General features: G+C 55.1%; 1 protein-coding gene across 1 annotated transcript; it reads left to right on the top strand.

The window, feature by feature from the left end:
• The first annotated feature begins 4,113 nt into the window (after window positions 1-4,113).
• LOC142924044 (SAM pointed domain-containing Ets transcription factor-like) lies at window positions 4,114-13,551 on the top strand. The gene is made up of 3 exons (XM_076065497.1): window positions 4,114-4,654; window positions 9,704-9,901; window positions 13,514-13,551. The coding sequence occupies exons 1-3, from the start codon at window positions 4,114-4,116 to the stop codon at window positions 13,549-13,551; spliced, it is 777 nt and encodes a 258-aa protein (XP_075921612.1).
• Window positions 13,552-13,842: the final 291 nt, after the last annotated feature.

Here is a 13,842-nt window from a genome sequence, read left to right as displayed (position 1 = left end):
ATTACTATAACAATAATAATAATAATTTATAACGCACAGTCCATCCTTGGTCAAAACGCAACACAAAGCAGCGAGTCTTAATTTAAGACTGAGTCGACCTATGCGAGGCGGAGGACCAGCTCAGACACTCGTGACTGATGTTGGCTGAGAGCGGGAATCAAACTCTGGGTCCGTAGCGCACAGCGCTAACCACTGCACCACCGCTCCCCACTAAGTGCAGAGGTTACAGAAACGTAATAAATATACAAATATATAGACAAAGATCCCCCGTAAAGCCTTAACAGACTGTAGGGGCAAGTGCTTTTAGCGAGCACCTATAAAGGCCGGCACGGTACACGAGGGGGGTGGGTGGACAACACCACGCCCGGCCGCCTTTGTCTCCCTAGTGGCGAAGTTTATACATCTCACCAGGTACTCATTTGAGGCTGAGTCAACCTAGGGGAGGCCCGGGACCGGTTCAGATAATCGTCACTGGTGTTGGCCGTGAGCGTAAATGGAACCCGGGGCGCCAGGTTCATAGCGCAGCGCGCTAACCGCTACACTACCGCTCCCCACTATATATACAGACGTATAGACACACACTTAAACACATGTACACACGCGCAAACATAACCACACACGCACACATACAGATGGACACACCCACTCATACACTGACAAAGATATAAATACACTCATACACACAATAGCACTCATGCATACGCATTTATGCATGCATACACAAATATAGACATGCAGGCTTATACAAATATACACACACGTAGACATATGTACGTACACGCACACACACGCACTCAAATGCAAATACGCACACATACACACTTCTACACACGCATACATACAGAGAAAACAAACAGACAATATTCCCCATTTCGCTTTTAACAGACTGTTGGGCCAAGTGCTGTTAGCGAGCACCTATTAAGGCCAGAACAGCACACATGGGAGTAAGTAGGCACACACCAAGCCTGGCCGCCTTTGTCTTCCCAGTGGTGATGTTTACACACGGAATATTCATTTAGGGATTAGTAGACCTCAGGGAGTTCCAGGTTCGGTTCAGATATTCGCCACTAATACTGGAACTCGGATCGCTGGGTTCCTAGCACAGTGCGCTAATCACGACACCGTGTCCGTGGATGTAATGACGTAAGGAACTAATGCGCTGACCGGCACGCGCTGACGTACAAACCGCATGGCGGCCAACGTTATCGCGTGGTATATTTTCCCTCGTTTCGCAGTTGCTTATTTTCGGGCACCAGATGGAATTCGGCCGACTCTTTCAGGTAGATGAGACGTGTTGTTGGAAGAGGCGGGAGTGCCCACACTCTACCTCATCACACGCGACCTGCCGATAGACCAACAGCGGTGGTTCCCATTCATGGGCGGACAAGCAGCGGTGAGGATTCAAGAAACTGGCACCAATGTCTCAACTGGCGCGTCAGCGGATCGACCAGGCGACCTCTGGATAGCAAGTCCAGCGTGCTGTCCATGACACCACTGTGGCAGCAGCAGCAGCATCCCTGTGCTCTTGTATCCAGCTGCATCTACACAGCGGGGGGCGTGGGGGGTCTGGGGTCTGGAGGGGAAGGGGGCTGCAGTTGATGAGTGCAGGAGAGGGGGGGAATTCTCGCAGCCGAGCGCTGCTGCACTGACCCGACACGCGTCTTGACATCAGTGACGCATTCACTCCCGCGACATTTACTCTTTAAACTTCACATCGCAGGGGGCTGGGGGACAGGTAAGGAGGGAGGTGAGAATAGGAGGTGGGGGGGAGGTGGTGGATTTTCTCGTGGAGGGAAGGGGGGGGGGGCTACCTGCGGCACGAGTGCGCCTCCCCCAGAGGGGGTCACTCCGCTAGACCAACAACCCCCTCGCCCGACGCAGCATCTCGCTCTCTTCGGTCTCGTCGGCCCGAGAGCAGCGATTCACGACTTCCCCACGCCGTCCGGAGCCTGGGAGCGCGCGTGTTGACACAGAGGCGATATTTCATTTGGCTTTGCGTGGAGCGGCAAGGTTCCCCGGACGGCGGGACTCTCGCGGCTCCTTACATTAGCCGCGTCGGGGACAATAATAGGGCGAGATTACAGCCGTGGCGATGTGGAGTGGCGCTGTTTGAAGTGCCCGCAGCACAGCCCGTGTGTAATCTGTCCGCTGGGGCGTCATGCACGGAATCAATACAAACGGCACTCAGAGCTGAGCCCCCAAAAAAAGTTATTTCAGCAAAATGACAAACAGGTGCCGTGCCTGAGCCGAGCGTCAAGTTTGCGCGAGAGGAGTTGACGGGCTCGCTATTGATCCGCCCCCACCACGCTCTCGAGTGCAGCAACAGGAGGAGTAGGGCGCCCGTGCCCCGACTCCCGTTCACTCGAGCCCACGGCCTCCGAGACACCGACTACTGGCGGACCTCCTCCTCCAAAAAACGCCTCCAGTGCTCGGGGCGTTATCATCAACTAGAGGGCGACAGTTGTGCGACCTCAGCTCTATCCAGACACCTCCACACCCCCCACCCACCAGTTGACGGTCCAAGACGTCGTCAGTTGAAGGTCACTCCGTGCCTCATCCAGAAACGTCCATAGCTGGGAGACGATCTCAACCACAGAATCACCCAGCTGTTGCGCCTTCTCATCTAGAGACCGCTATATCTGGCATTTTCTCATCTCAATAGATCTCCGGCGGAGAGACCTTCACTCGAGTGATAATCTCACCAAAAAGCATCTGCGGGATCTCTTCACTCAAAGACATCTCCACCCGTGGGATCTTCTCAACCAGAAACACCTCCGGCTGGACACCTTCTCACGTGGGCTTCGCTGCGAGACCCCGGTGAGGCTCCGCTCCTGTGTCGCGACCTCACGCGTGGGACGATGATGATGGTGGCGATGATGATGATGGTGGTGGTTATGATGTTTGGTCACCATCGTTGTTAAAGCCACAATTCCTTATAGCGGCGCACGGCGCTTATTGCTAGCGCGCGTGGCCATGAATGTAGAGTTCGATTCTCAGCCACGGTTAAGATCAGTGGCCTGTTGATATCTGAATCGGTCATGAGCCACTACTCCTTAGCAACCCGCATTTGCCAGCGTGTTGAAGTATGGGCAAATAACCCCCATGACCGACACGGCGTGGAGGATCATTTAAAATTTTCGATCCTTGGCTCGACTAAAAGATGTACGTTATTCCGCTTTTGTTTATTGATTATCATAAGTAGTTGTGAATTATGATACTCGCAGTGTTCTGTGATAGACGCGTCCGATGTGAGCCGTTAACTTAACGCTTTTGCTGTTCACCCACAGTGACCCCCACAGTGACCTGACGTGCTCTTCTGGGCCCCAACCGGGCCAAGTGCCCCCCCCGGGCGGCCCCCTCCTTCCCAGCGAGGACAGAAGCCCCCCCCCCCGCCACCACCGCCCCCCCCCCCCCCACAACTCCGCCACGTCTCATGAACGGCGACAGCGACGACCCGGGATCTCTGTACCCGGACCCCGCGCCCCTCTCGTCGCTTCAGGTATGCGGACCCCTGTGGACCCCCTCGGACTCCCCTCCCCATCGCGATGGACCCCCGTGGACCCCCACGGGGAACCCCTGTGATGCGACCTGAGACTCGTGCCACTAATTGATCTAAGTTGGTCACGTAAGTGCGCAGCAATGTAGACTGGAAGCTATGGAGTCTAAGTCACGTGACAGTGGAATAGTGGCAAATTGCGGTGAGAGCTTTCATCCAGCAGTGGATTGGTCGTGACTGGTGGTGACGATGGTGAAAGTGGCAGGACCCGGTTTCACGGGTCGTTGGCGAATGTCGCTTTTTTGTCCGAATTTTTGAAAAATCTCGCCGCGTATCAATCGTCTACAACGGCGATCGCGTTCACACGGGAAGGCAGCAGAAATCACTCTCACTCCGCGAACACAATTCGGAATCCATCGAGCGGTGTTGCGATTGCCCTGCTCGCGTAGCGGGGCATGGGTGGAGAGGGGTGCTGACATTTACTCTCCTCCACCGCACACAGCCCTGCCCGGCGAGACTGTATTGAGTGAAAATTCCACATTACTATGACAAGAACGATATTGCAAAATGATAGATAATGTTGAGCTCATGCTCATTGTACCCATAGTTTTGTTTCCATGGGTGCGGAAGAGTTCCCCTTGAGCTTATTGGAGCCCTACGCGTTTGCTGCGCTCGCTAACGCCTGGCGCCTCCACTGCCCGCAGGAGGAGCTCAAGGGGCTGGTGGCGCGCGGAGACCCCGCGGGCCTCGCCGACATGGAGGCATTCCTGCACCACGGGGGGCCCTTCTCCTGCAGCCAGGGCCTCCACGACCCCGCCGAGTCCCCCGCTCCGCTCCACGACGGGCCCTACGGAGGGGGGGCCTCCTCGCCAGGCCTCCGCGGGGGCCTCCAATGCCCCCCGCCGGCGCTGCAGGGGTCGTTGGGGTCCCACGACTCCCCCCAGCTGCAGCTCGCGTCCCCGCAGGGCCTCATGCACGAGGACCCCCGGGGCCCCGCAAAGCCGCTGGAAGCGCAGTCGCTTGGGCTGCACGACTCGGCGGCTTCGCTGCTGGACCTCGGAGAGCTGGACAAGAGCATGGGACACATGCAGGCGCTCATCATCCGCGAGGTGGTCAAGGACATCGAGGTGGCCTGCTCGCTCCTCCACGTACCCGCAGGTCAGAAGCCACGCGCGGCGCGAATCTCTCCGTTGGTTCTGTGTCGACCACTCATCCCCAACACGAGCTTTGAGCCTGGTTAGCACGTGGTGATCAGAATGTACAGCAATGGATTCTTCACTTCACCTGTGAGGTTTGTGGGTTTTCTCGGGATCACTCCGATTTTCTGCCAGATTATACCGATCAAATCACGCACGAGTGGAAATGGCCAAACGTCTCAACAACGCAGGACCCTCCTGAAACACGACTCTGGGGACTTGGTGGGGTGTTGATAGGTTGAATAGATGAACACGTTATGATCTGTGGGTGTTGATAGGTTGAATAGATGACCACTCTGGTTACGAAGTGTGGGTGTTGATAGGTTGAAAAGATGAACACTCTGGTTATGATGTGTGGGTGTTGATAGGTTGAATAGATTAACATTCTGGTTACGATGTGTGGGTGTTGATAGGTTGAATAGATTAACATTCTTGTTACGATGTGTGGGTGTTGATAGGTTGAATAGATGAACACTCTAGTTACGATGTGTGGGTGTTGATAGGTTGAATAGATGAACACTCTGGTTACGATGTGTGGGTGTTGATAGGTTGAATAGATGAACACTGGTTACGATGTGTGGGTGTTGATAGGTTGAATAGATGAACACTCTGGTTACGATGATCAACGTGTAAGAGCGTGGATTTATGTTCCTTAATGTGCTGGATGAGTGGTTGGGCCACTTGGCGAGCGACAATGCGTGCAGCAGGCCCAGTTGCAGGAGATTTTGACCGAGGCCACAAATGTCGATAGTCCGCACGACGGGTCGGACTTGACCTCGCAGAACTACTTCCGAGCATCCATTCCGTCGCCTCGTACCCACGCGAGGCGCTGGCCGCTGCAACCCAGTCGGGTGCACGGCACTGCGGAGGCATTCGCCGCGCGCCACAGCTGGAAACGTTGACTGCAATTCCACTCAGAGTTATTTTCCACAGCGCATCACCGCGATGACAATGACCACGCCATCGCTAGCCCCGTAAGCCCGGCGTGAAGGATGGGGGCTTGTGTGGAATCAGGCGGGCGCGTCCGGTGAACCGAGTCCGCGAGTACACTCTTCGGCGCTGTTTGCTTTTCCTAGCGGCGAGTTCGTCTAAGCGGATTGGCTTCCAAGTCTAAGTTTGGGGGGGGGGGGGGCGGAGTGGGGGGTGGGGGGGGGGCGCTTCGATGACGTCACCAACACCGCAGCTTACCCGTGGCTTAATTTCTCACTCAAGAATATTCCGGAGCGCTGCAGCTCGGCTGCCTTGGAGTTGGGCTTATTGGCGTAAGGCACTACCACTAGACAAGTACAAGGTGCGCCTGTCTATAACAATGGTAGTACATTGTGGCAACCTGGATTCCGACAATCTAATAAACAGGTATATAGAGCGTTAGATGTGGGGTCAAGAGAAGGCGAGATGGATGTGCTGTGCCAACATGATGATCTCATCTCTAAGCGCTAATTAAGACATCTCCGTAGATCCCCACCCCGCTCCGCCTCCCCCCCGGCCCCCCACGACTCGCCAGCATTAACCTCGCCTCGCTGTGTCGCAGTGTTCAGTCGTTTGTCGGGTAACACCACGAACTCAGCGGCATTCGTTACTCCACTGCTGGATGAGGGTCTCGCGACGCCGTGTCGGCCACGGGAGTTGTTTAAGCATACTTCACCACGCCGGTCAGTGCGGGCCAGGCGCACACTATCGGCCTCTGAGCTTTGAAAGTCTGCGTGGCACGGTCGGAGCGGCGGCTCAGCGCTGTGAACTCGGCGACGGTTCGATTTCCCGGTGATGGCGAGCGACGTTGGTTCGATTCCCGGTGATGGCGAGCGATGTTGGTTCGATTCCCGGTGATGGCGAGCGATGTCTGGACTGGTGTTGGCCCATCGCTTCCTTCACCAGCCCACACAGGCCACAGTTGCGAATTATGGTCAAACATCCACTTGACACAACATCGGCTTTAGCTGAACCTTTGGCGGCCGCCTCGCGTAGCACAGCCCCGCAGCTGCCTGTGGCACCCGGTTGGGGACCCGGCCAGGTGCTACCCAGGCTCCAGCCTGCTTAGCTTCTGACAACAGAGGAGACCGGGGCCACTGCAAGTGATATCGTCATAAGCGTTCTACTCTGCCATATCAATGTGGAATTTTTACGACTGGCTTAGGGTCTCCCAATAGAGACAAACGCCGCTTCACGTTTATTTGATCGAAGAGGCTCGTGGTCTCTGAGTTGACCTGTGACCCGTCTCTAGCAAGGCTTACGAGCTGTCAAAATCAAGTCTCAGTGGTCACTCACCTCTTGTTTACTTTAGCGTCTCAATTCATGTTTATAGTCCGCAGTGATGGACATTCCACATTCATATAGCGGGGCGAGTATATCCACAGGGCAAACAGCATTGTCACATGACCTGTCACCACGAACAAAGTCAGAGAGGAATCATCCCCCGTGAGGAGCTCGCATCTGGCTCCAATTCCAAATGGCTCACATGGCGGAGCCTAAACAGGCCGAGAGTGTGTTTCGGCAGATGCAACTCTCTCATGATATCACGGGGATTCTGCGCAACCGAACAATGTGCTTGTCAGGAGAAGAAAACCATGGATCATCTGCTGGGATCCCCTGCAGCACCACAATGCCAACACCAGAAGCGGTGGCCTGTGCAGAATATTGGGAAGAGACGATATGGGTTGGACAGGAAATACGACGAAGAAGAGGACGAATAAGACCACGACCCACCAAGACCACAGGCTCAGGGGGAGTCACGGGCTACAATCCTTGGCACGGGCATCCCGCTACTTACCGCTACTTACCGCTACTCACAGCTACTCACCCACAGCCTGTCCCGGGGGCGCGGCGGTGACACACGCCTGTGACCCAGCACCTGGGAGGCGGTGGCTTGTGGATCACTGAGATCTGTGTGACACTCGCGAACTCGCTGGGCTGTGAGGCGGCGGTTATAGGAGATGGCGGTACAGCAAGTAGGCTCCCGATGCCGTCTGCGTAGCGGAGGAGCTCTGAGTGGCATCCCCTCATGCGTGGTGGGGTTTCTCCAGGGTTCCTCACCCTAATCCTGATCTTGACCTCAACTCTAACCCAAACACTGACCCCTTTAACCTTGCCCAACCTCAACCCTAATCCTGACTATAACCCTGACCGCAATTCTAACCCTAGCCCAAAACCTCACCGTGACCCTAACCCTTCACCACTCGCCCACCCACACCCACCCACACACCGGCCCGCCACCTGCAATCCATGACCTGACCCGAGCACGCAGCGCTGCCCTTTGATCGCATTCCGTCGGAGAAACTCACGCCCCCCCCACCCCGCGCCAAAAAAGTTAAAACATTTCCGCACCCAATATTCCAGCAACTCCTTCACTGGATGGAGAGAGCCAGCGGCGGCGGCTGCTGCTCTGTGCGAGAGCCGCGCCGCTCGCTCTCGAGAGCGGGAGGTCACTCCACGGGCTGAGCGAATCAAGCAACAAAGGCAGCTACATTTGGGCGCACAAAAGAGAAACAAGTGTAATACACGAGAGTGGAGAGGGAGCGAGGGCTGCGGCAGAGGAGAACCCTCACGGGCAGCGGAGCGAGACTCGAGGAGAGGGGAGAGGGAGGGGAGGGGGTAGAGAGAGCGAGAGATGAGAGCGAGGGAGAGAGAGAGGCAGGGCGAGATGGAGATGAAGAGCGAAGGCAGCGGGGGAGAGAAGAGTGATGGGGGGGGATAGAGGAGGGAGAGTGAACGGGAGAGGGGAGGCGCAGTGGCATAGCTATCGAGTGCGCAGGCGGTGCAACTGCACCGGACCCACGGGACGGAGGGAGCCAGAGACGCAGGGCTACGGAGAGGAGCGACATTGAAGAGGGAGGGCGGCGGGGTTGCGGGATCTAATTTCTTGCACCAGGGCGGCCCATGCCTACCGCACTACGCGACTGAGAAAGGCGTAGAGGGGAGGAGAGGAGGACGGGGAGGAAGGGGAGGGCGGTGGTTACGCACGGCGCGCGTCTGTGAGCGCGCCGTGAGGGCCTCTCGTGAGAACACGTGTCCACTATGGCCTCTGGAGGGGACATGTGGAGGCGCGGGGTCGGCCTCGTGGGCAGGTGGGACACTCCAGACCCCCCGCCTCTCCCCTCTCGCGGCCTCTCAGCGCTAACGAGGAGGTGGGGGGAGGGGCGAGGGGGGGCGAGTGTCATTTTCCGCTGGCGGCGCAAAGATCTGGGCTGGGATGGAGAGGCGCCGACACGCGCGGGCCTATGCGCCTTGCATCCATCAACATCATCCCCCTCCACCTCATACACTTGATCATCATCGCCATACCCCTCCTCTTGGTCAGCATCATCATACCCCTCCTCCTGGTCATCATCATCATCATACCCCTCCTTCTGGTCATCGTCATCATCATACTCCTCCTCTTGGTCATCATCATCATACCCCGCCACGTCCTCTACCTCCTCACACCCGTCTACTCTTCTTCATAGCTATCTGAATACAAATCAATCTCCTCCTCCTCTGCGGGGAGCGGGCAGAGGGGGGTGATGAGAGGGACAAACGCAAGGGGGTAGGGGGATGCCCTTCGCCAGCTGCTGCCGAGCACCGATGATCGATGATCGATTTTGAACCCCGCGGAGTCGCGCGCCGAATCCTTCACGGGGAGCGCGCGCGGCGCGTGCGGCGCGCGACTCCACAGCAACCCCCCCCCCCCCCCACGTGACACACACACAGACATCGCCCATCGAGAGATAACCACACATTTCCCATCGCTTAACCTTCATATGTATCTCGTCGCATTGTCCTATTGCGTGATCCACACACATCTCCCATCATCACCGGTCTTCGCATCTCCCATCGCTGATCAAGGACTCATGATGATGTTGCCGTGGCCAAAGCCATCACTGACTCCCCTACACCTAAGCAACGTGGCCCCGGAATCAACTCACCTCTGACGTCTTCCACACTCGCCCCCTGCTCTCTCTCACGTACACCCGCGCGTCCCGCTTATCCGTGTTGTCTCTCACCCCCCCACTCCGCCCCCTCGCCTTGTCCACCGCAGACCCCGAGTCGTGGTCGTGTCGCCACGTGGACAAGTGGCTGGCGTGGAGCGTGCACCAGTACGGCCTGGGGCCCCTGTGCCTCGACTTCCTGCGTATGGACGGCGCGAGCCTCTGCCTGCTCAGCGAGGAAGATTTCCGCCTGCGGGCGTCCCGCGCCGGGGAACTTCTCCACGCGCACCTCGACGTGTGGCGCTCGGGTGCGCGGTGGAGGGGGGGGCTCAGGGGGGCACGGGATGGGTGTTTGAGGGGGGCCGATAGGGAAGGGCGTGCAGTCTGTGTGTTGAGTGTGCAGTGTGTGTGTTGAGTGTGCAGTGTGTGTGTTGAGTGTGCAGTGTGTGTGTGTTGAGTGTGCAGTCTGTGTTGAGTGTGCAGTGTGTGTGTTGAGTGTGCAGTATGTGTGTTGAGTGTGCAGTGTGTGTGTTGAGTGTGCAGTCTGTGTGTTGTGTGTGTTGAGTGTGCAGTGTGTGTGTTGAGTGTGTAGTGTGTGTTGAGTGTGCAGTGTGTGTGTTTAGTGTGCAGTGTGTGTGTTGAGTGTGCAGTGTGTGTGTTGAGTGTGCAGTCTGTGTGTTGAGTGTGCAGTGTGTGTGTTGAGTGTGCAGTGTGTGTGTTGAGTGTGCAGTGTGTGTGTTTAGTGTGCAGTGTGTGTGTTGTGTGTGTTGAGTGTGCAGTGTGTGTGTTGAGTGTGCAGTGTGTGTGTTTAGTGTGCAGTGTGTGTGTTGTGTGTGTTGAGTGTGCAGTGTGTGTGTTGAGTGTGTAGTGTGTGTTAAGTGTGCAGTCTGTGTTGAGTGTGTAGTGCGTTTGTTGAGAGTGCAGTCTGTGTGTTGAGTGTGCAGTGTGTGTGTTTAGTGTGTGTTGAGTGTGCAGTGTGTGTGTTGAGTGTGCAGTGTGTGTGTTGAGTGTGCAGTCTGTGTGTTGAGTGTATAGTGTGTGTGTTGAGTGTGTAGTGTGTGTGTTGAGTGTGTAGTGTGTGTGTTGGGTGTGCAGTGTGTGTGTTGTGTGTTGAGTGTGTAGTGTGTGTGTTGGGTGTGCAGTGTGTGTGTTGGGTGTGCAGTGTGTGTGTTGAGTGTGCAGTGTGTGTGTTGAGTGTGTAGTGTGTGTGTTGAGTGTGCAGTCTGTGTTGAGTGTGTAGTGTGTGTGTGTTGAGTGTGCAGTCTGTGTTGAGTGTGCAGTGTGTGTGTTGAGTGTGCAGTCTGTGTGTTGAGTGTGCAGTGTGTGTGTTGATTGTGCAGTGTGTGTGTGTTGAGTGTGCAGTGTGTGTGTTGAGTGTGTAGTGTGTGTGTTGAGTGTGCAGTCTGTGTTGAGTGTGTAGTGTGTTGAGTGTGCAGTGTGTGTGTTGAGTGTGCAGTGTGTGTGTGTTGAGTGTGCAGTCTGTGTTGAGTGTGCAGTGTGTGTGTTGAGTGTGCAGTATGTGTGTTGAGTGTGCAATGTGTGTGTTGAGTGTGCAGTCTGTGTGTTGAGTGTGCAGTGTGTGTATTGAGTGTGCAGTGTGTGTGTTGAGTGTGCAGTGTGTGTGTTGAGTGTGCAGTGTGTGTGTTGTGTGTGCAGTGTGTGTGTTGAGTGTGCAGTGTGTGTGTTGAGTGTGCAGTGTGTGTGTTGTGTGTGTTGAGTGTGCAGTGTGTGTGTTGAGTGTGTAGTGTGTGTTAAGTGTGCAGTCTGTGTTGAGTGTGTAGTGCGTTTGTTGAGAGTGCAGTCTGTGTGTTGAGTGTGCAGTGTGTGTGTTTAGTGTGTGTTGAGTGTGCAGTGTGTGTGTTGAGTGTGCAGTGTGTTGAGTGTGCAGTCTGTGTGTTGAGTGTATAGTGTGTGTGTTGAGTGTGTAGTGTGTGTGTTGAGTGTGTAGTGTGTGTGTTGGGTGTGCAGTGTGTCTTGTGTGTTGAGTGTGTAGTGTGTGTGTTGGGTGTGCAGTGTGTGTGTTGGGTGTGCAGTGTGTGTGTTGAGTGTGCAGTGTGTGTGTTGAGTGTGTAGTGTGTGTGTTGAGTGTGCAGTCTGTGTTGAGTGTGTAGTGTGTGTGTGTTGAGTGTGCAGTCTGTGTTGAGTGTGCAGTGTGTGTGTTGAGTGTGCAGTGTGTGTGTTGAGTGTGCAGTGTGTGTATTGAGTGTGCAGTGTGTGTGTTGAGTGTGTTGAGTGTGCAGTGTGTGTGTTGAGTGTGTAGTGTGTGTTAAGTGTGCAGTCTGTGTTGAGTGTGTAGTGCGTTTGTTGAGAGTGCAGTCTGTGTGTTGAGTGTGCAGTGTGTGTGTTTAGTGTGTGTTGAGTGTGCAGTGTGTGTGTTGAGTGTGCAGTGTGTTGAGTGTGCAGTCTGTGTGTTGAGTGTATAGTGTGTGTGTTGAGTGTGTAGTGTGTGTGTTGAGTGTGTAGTGTGTGTGTTGGGTGTGCAGTGTGTCTTGTGTGTTGAGTGTGTAGTGTGTGTGTTGGGTGTGCAGTGTGTGTGTTGGGTGTGCAGTGTTTGTGTTGAGTGTGCAGTGTGTGTGTTGAGTGTGTAGTGTGTGTGTTGAGTGTGCAGTCTGTGTTGAGTGTGTAGTGTGTGTGTGTTGAGTGTGCAGTCTGTGTTGAGTGTGCAGTGTGTGTGTTGAGTGTGCAGTCTGTGTGTTGAGTGTGCAGTGTGTGTGTTGATTGTGCAGTGTGTGTGTGTTGAGTGTGCAGTGTGTGTGTTGAGTGTGTAGTGTGTGTGTTGAGTGTGCAGTCTGTGTTGAGTGTGTAGTGTGTTGAGTGTGCAGTGTGTGTGTTGAGTGTGCAGTGTGTGTGTGTTGAGTGTGCAGTCTGTGTTGAGTGTGCAGTGTGTGTGTTGAGTGTGCAGTATGTGTGTTGAGTGTGCAGTGTGTGTGTTGAGTGTGCAGTCTGTGTGTGTTGAGTGTGCAGTGTGTGTTGAGTGTGCAGTCTGTGTGTTGAGTTTGCAGTGTGTGTGTTGGGTGTGCAGTGTGTGTGTTGAGTGTGTTGAGTGTGCAGTGTGTGTGTTGGGGTGCAGTCTGTGTGTTGAGTGTGCAGTCTGTGTGTGTTGAGTGTGCAGTCTGTGTGTTGAGTGTGCAGTGTGTGTGTTGGGTGTGCAGTCTGTGTGTTGAGTGTGCAGTGTGTGTGTTGGGTGTGCAGTGTGTGTGTTGAGTGTGCAGTGTGTGTGTTGAGTGTGCAGTCTGTGTGTGTTGAGTGTGCAGTCTGTGTGTGTTGAGTGTGCAGTGTGTGTGTGTTGGGTGTGCAGTGTGTGTGTTGAGTGTGCAGTCTTTGTGTGTTGAGTGTGCAGTGTGTGTTGGGTGTGCAGTCTGTGTGTGTTGGGTGTGCAGTGTGTGTGTTGAGTGTGCAGTGTGTGTGTTTCGGTGGTGCAGTCTGTGTGTTGAGTGTGCAGTGTGTGTGTTGGGTGTGCAGTGTGTGTGTTGAGTGCGTAGTGTGTGTTGAGTGCGCAGTGTGTGTGTTGAGTGTGCAGTCTGTGTGTGTTGAGTGTGCAGTGTGTGTGTTGAGTGTGCAGTGTGTGTGTGTTGAGTGTGCAGTCTGTGTTGAGTGTGCAGTGTGTGTGTTGAGTGTGCAGTGTGTGTGTTGAGTGTGCAGTCTGTGTGTTGAGTGTGCAGTGTGTTGAGTGTGCAGTGTGTGTGTTGAGTGTGCAGTGTATGTGCAGAGTGTGCAGTCTGTGTGTTGAGTGTGCAGTGTGTGTGTTGAGTGTGCAGTGTGTGTGTTGGATGTGCAGTATGTGTGTTGAGTGTGTAGTGTGTGTGTTGAGTGTGCAGTCTGTGTGTGTTGAGTGTGCAGTGTGTGTGTTGAGTGTGCAGTGTGTGTGTTGGGTGTGCAGTGTGTGTGTTGGGTGTGCAGTGTGTGTGTTGGGTGTGCAGTGTGTGTGCTGGGTGTGCAGTGTGGACCTGGTGTCTGAGAGTGGGGGTTCAGGTGTCTGGGAGTGGGGGTTCAGGTGTCTGGGAGTTGGGGTTCAGGTGTCTGGGAGTGGGGGTTCAGGTGTCTGGGAGTGGGGGTTCAGGTGTCTGGGAGTGGGGGTTCAGGTGTCTGGTAGTGGGGGTTCAGGTGTCTGGGAGTGGGGGTTCAGGTGTCTGGGAGTGGGGGTTCAGGTATCTGGGAGTGGGGGTTCAGGTGTCTGGAAGTGGGGGTTCAGGTGTCTGGGAGTGGGGGTTCAGGTGTCTGGGAGTGGGGGTTCAGGTGTCTGGGAGTG

The sequence above is a fragment of the Petromyzon marinus genome, chromosome 7 (genome assembly GCF_048934315.1).
Source record: "Petromyzon marinus isolate PM22_M1 ecotype Great Lakes invasive population chromosome 7, UKy_Petmar_22M1.pri1.0, whole genome shotgun sequence".
Taxonomy (NCBI): Eukaryota; Metazoa; Chordata; class Hyperoartia; order Petromyzontiformes; family Petromyzontidae; genus Petromyzon; species Petromyzon marinus.
This window is presented reverse-complemented; position numbering and strand designations above follow the sequence as displayed.